The sequence below is a fragment of the Centruroides vittatus genome, unplaced genomic scaffold, assembly GCF_030686945.1.
Source record: "Centruroides vittatus isolate TY-2023 unplaced genomic scaffold, ASM3068694v2 contig_345, whole genome shotgun sequence".
Lineage (NCBI taxonomy): Eukaryota > Metazoa > Arthropoda > Arachnida > Scorpiones > Buthidae > Centruroides > Centruroides vittatus.
The window spans coordinates 18,886-21,850 of record NW_027122170.1 but is presented as its reverse complement, the minus strand read 5'-3'; the positions used below and the strand labels follow the sequence as shown (position 1 = coordinate 21,850).

At 43.9% G+C, this 2,965-nt stretch overlaps 1 protein-coding gene across 1 annotated transcript; it reads left to right on the top strand.

Moving 5' to 3' along the window:
- Positions 1–1,510: 1,510 nt before the first annotated feature.
- On the top strand, positions 1,511–2,386 carry LOC136974157 (uncharacterized). Its single transcript, XM_067268959.1, has one exon. The coding sequence runs from the start codon at positions 1,511–1,513 to the stop codon at positions 2,384–2,386; it is 876 nt and encodes a 291-aa protein (XP_067125060.1).
- The last annotated feature ends 579 nt before the right edge of the window (positions 2,387–2,965 follow it).

Below are 2,965 nucleotides of genomic sequence, written 5' to 3'. Positions count from 1 at the left end.
ATCGTTACCCGATTGAATTTGTGATGTTGTCTGTTTTCATTTATTCAATTGAGAGCCCTGTAGATTGCATATGATTCTGCTTGATTTGCTGTGCAGTGGTTCTGAAGTTTATATCTAGCCTGGTAGATGTTTTTGTCTTTGTTTTTCACGACTATGGAACTTCCCACTCCCGCTCCTGACTTTGATCCGTCTGTAAAGATACATAATCCGTTTGCTATAGCGCTTTCGTTCAAATTGATGTGTTCGTCGATCGTGAAGCTAGGATGGTATGCGTAGTCCTGTGGTTCCTTATCCAGTTTGTACTTCTGTATGTGGTCAGCTGTATTTTTTGCTTCTTCTTTGACCCCTATTTTTTCTGTTTCTCTGTTGTATGTTTCCCTATTGATGCGTCCCGATGATAGTTTTAGTTGTAGAAATTGCCAGACCTTTCCTATGATGATGAGGTCAATTGGTGGGAGGTTTGCAATGACAAGGGTGGAGTCAGTAGGGGCTGTCCTGTAAGATTTTGCAATCGAAATTGCAGACTTCCTTTGTGCTGAAAGAAGTTTTCTTTTAATGCGTGTTTTTGTAACCGCTTCTCCCCAGATCTCACATCCATAGGTGATCATTGGTTCAATTACCACCGTGTAGAGTAACCTGCATGCCTTACTATCGTAGCCCCATTTGTTCCTTACAATCGATGCTAGAAAGTGTATAGTATTGACAGTCTTATCGTATATGTAATATACATGGTTCTTCCAAGTCATCTTGTTGTCTAGTACGATACCTAAATATTTAATCTCTGTGCTGTTCCTGATTCGTTGATCATCCATTTTAATTATTAGTGCTTTCTTAAGCGGAGTGGATTTTGGGAATACTAAGCACTGACATTTCCCGTAGTTAATTTTCAGTTTTATCATTTTACTCCACTGCGAGATTTTCTCAAGAATTTCGTTCACCCTGTTCTGAAAAACTTTTTGGTTACTATGTGTAATTGGTAATAGCGTGTCATCTGCATAACCCTGGACGTCTACGAAAGGATACCCGAGGATATCTCAACCCCGTTACAAGAACGAAAGGATTACGAGGTATGACTTCCCCAAAGTCGTGTAAACTCTCCCACCGCGTATCCGAACTTAGGCGACAGTAGCTCGCCCTAACTGTATCTGTAGCTCTAGCATTAATAAATCGTTGTTGTTGTTATTATACGTTGTTATTATATGAGGCGACTTAGATGGGCACATAGGGGGGCGGAACATAGGCTATGAAAGGATCCATGGAGGCCATGGGGTTGGGGAACCCAACAAGGAGGGGGAGAGTATATTGGGTTTTGCTGTGGCTTTTGATCTGGGGATTGTGAATTCGTTTTTCACCAAGCAGGAAAGTCATCTGATAACTTTCAACAGTGGGCCTCATAGTTCGCAGATTGACTATATCCTTACTAGACGAGAGCACCTTTGCGACAGTGATAAACTGTAAGGTTATACCAACAGATCAGGTATCGGCGCAACATCGGTTGATGTGCATAGACATGAAGTTAAGAATGTATAGGAAAAGTGGAAATACACAGATGAAGAAAATCAAGTGGTTTCGTTTGAGGGAGGAGAGGGCGAGGGCGGAGTATGTGGAGAGGGTGCTGCTACAAATCTCGCAAGAATGGGAGGGGGTGCAGGACTGGTGGGCATATATTGCCCAGGCTATCAGGAACTGTGCGGAGGAGGTGCTTGGTGTAACATCTGGAAAGATTAGGGTGCAAAAGGAAGGTTGGTGGTGGAATGAAAATGTGCAACAAGTTGTTCAGGTAAAGAAGGAGGCAAAACGGAAGTGGGACAGCTCACGTACTGAGGAAGATAGATTTGCGTATAAAACGGCAAAGCGTGAAGCTAAGAGATTAGTGGCACAGGCAAAGGCAGGAGCATATGCGAATTTATACGAGGAGTTGGATACAAGGGAAGGACAGAAGAAAATATATCGTTTAGCCAAAATCAGGAATAGGGCAACGAAGGACATTTCGCATGTAAGGCAGATCAAGGACACGACGGGGACGGTCCTTCGAAGGGAGAACGATATAAGAGAAGGATGGAGGGCATACTTTGAGGGACTTTTGAATACAGAGAATGAAACAAAGAACAGAGAGGAAGGAAGCCAAAACATGGGCATGGTACAGATGGTAACCAGAGAAAAAGTGGAAAGGGCCCTAAAGAGGATGAAGAACGGTAAAGCGGAGGGCCCAGATGGAATTCCTGTAGAGGTGTGGAAGTCATTGGGGAGAAAGGGCATTGACCTGCTATGGAATCTATTCAAAAAAGTCTTTGAGCAGGAGGAAATACCTAACGAATGGAGAGAAAGTATACTTGTACCTATCTACAAAGGAAAAGGGGACGTTCAAAGTTGTAAAAAACTATAGAGGAATAAAGTTGATGTCCCACACGATGAAGATTTTGGAAAGGGTTTTGGACGGAAGGTTGAGAGCAGAGGTGACCATTGCAGGAGAGCAGTTTGGATTCATGCCAGGACGGTCAACAGTCGATGCCATTTTTGCCCTTCGGCAAATGTTGGAAAAATATTGGGAGAAGCAAACCCAGCTGCATATGGCATTCATTGACCTGGAGAAAGCTTATGATACGGTGCCTAGACAAGAACTCTGGAGGTGTCTAAGGGAAAAGCTAGTTCCTGAAAAGTATGTTAGATTGATACAGGAACTGTATAGGGATGTGGCCACAAAGGTTAGGAGCTGTGTTGGAGTGTCCCAGTGCTTCAAGGTGGGAGTTGGTTTACATCAAGGGTCAGCACTGAGCCCCTTCTTGTTTAACATGCTGATGGAGGTGATCACGGACGGGTCAGAGAAGAGGCGCCTTGGACCATGTTGTATGCAGATGATATCGTTCTGTGCACCGAGACTAAAGAGGAGCTGAGGGTTAAATTGGAAAGGTGGTTGGGCACGTTGGAAGGGAGGGGCTTGAGGGTGAGTAAGAGTAAAACAGTG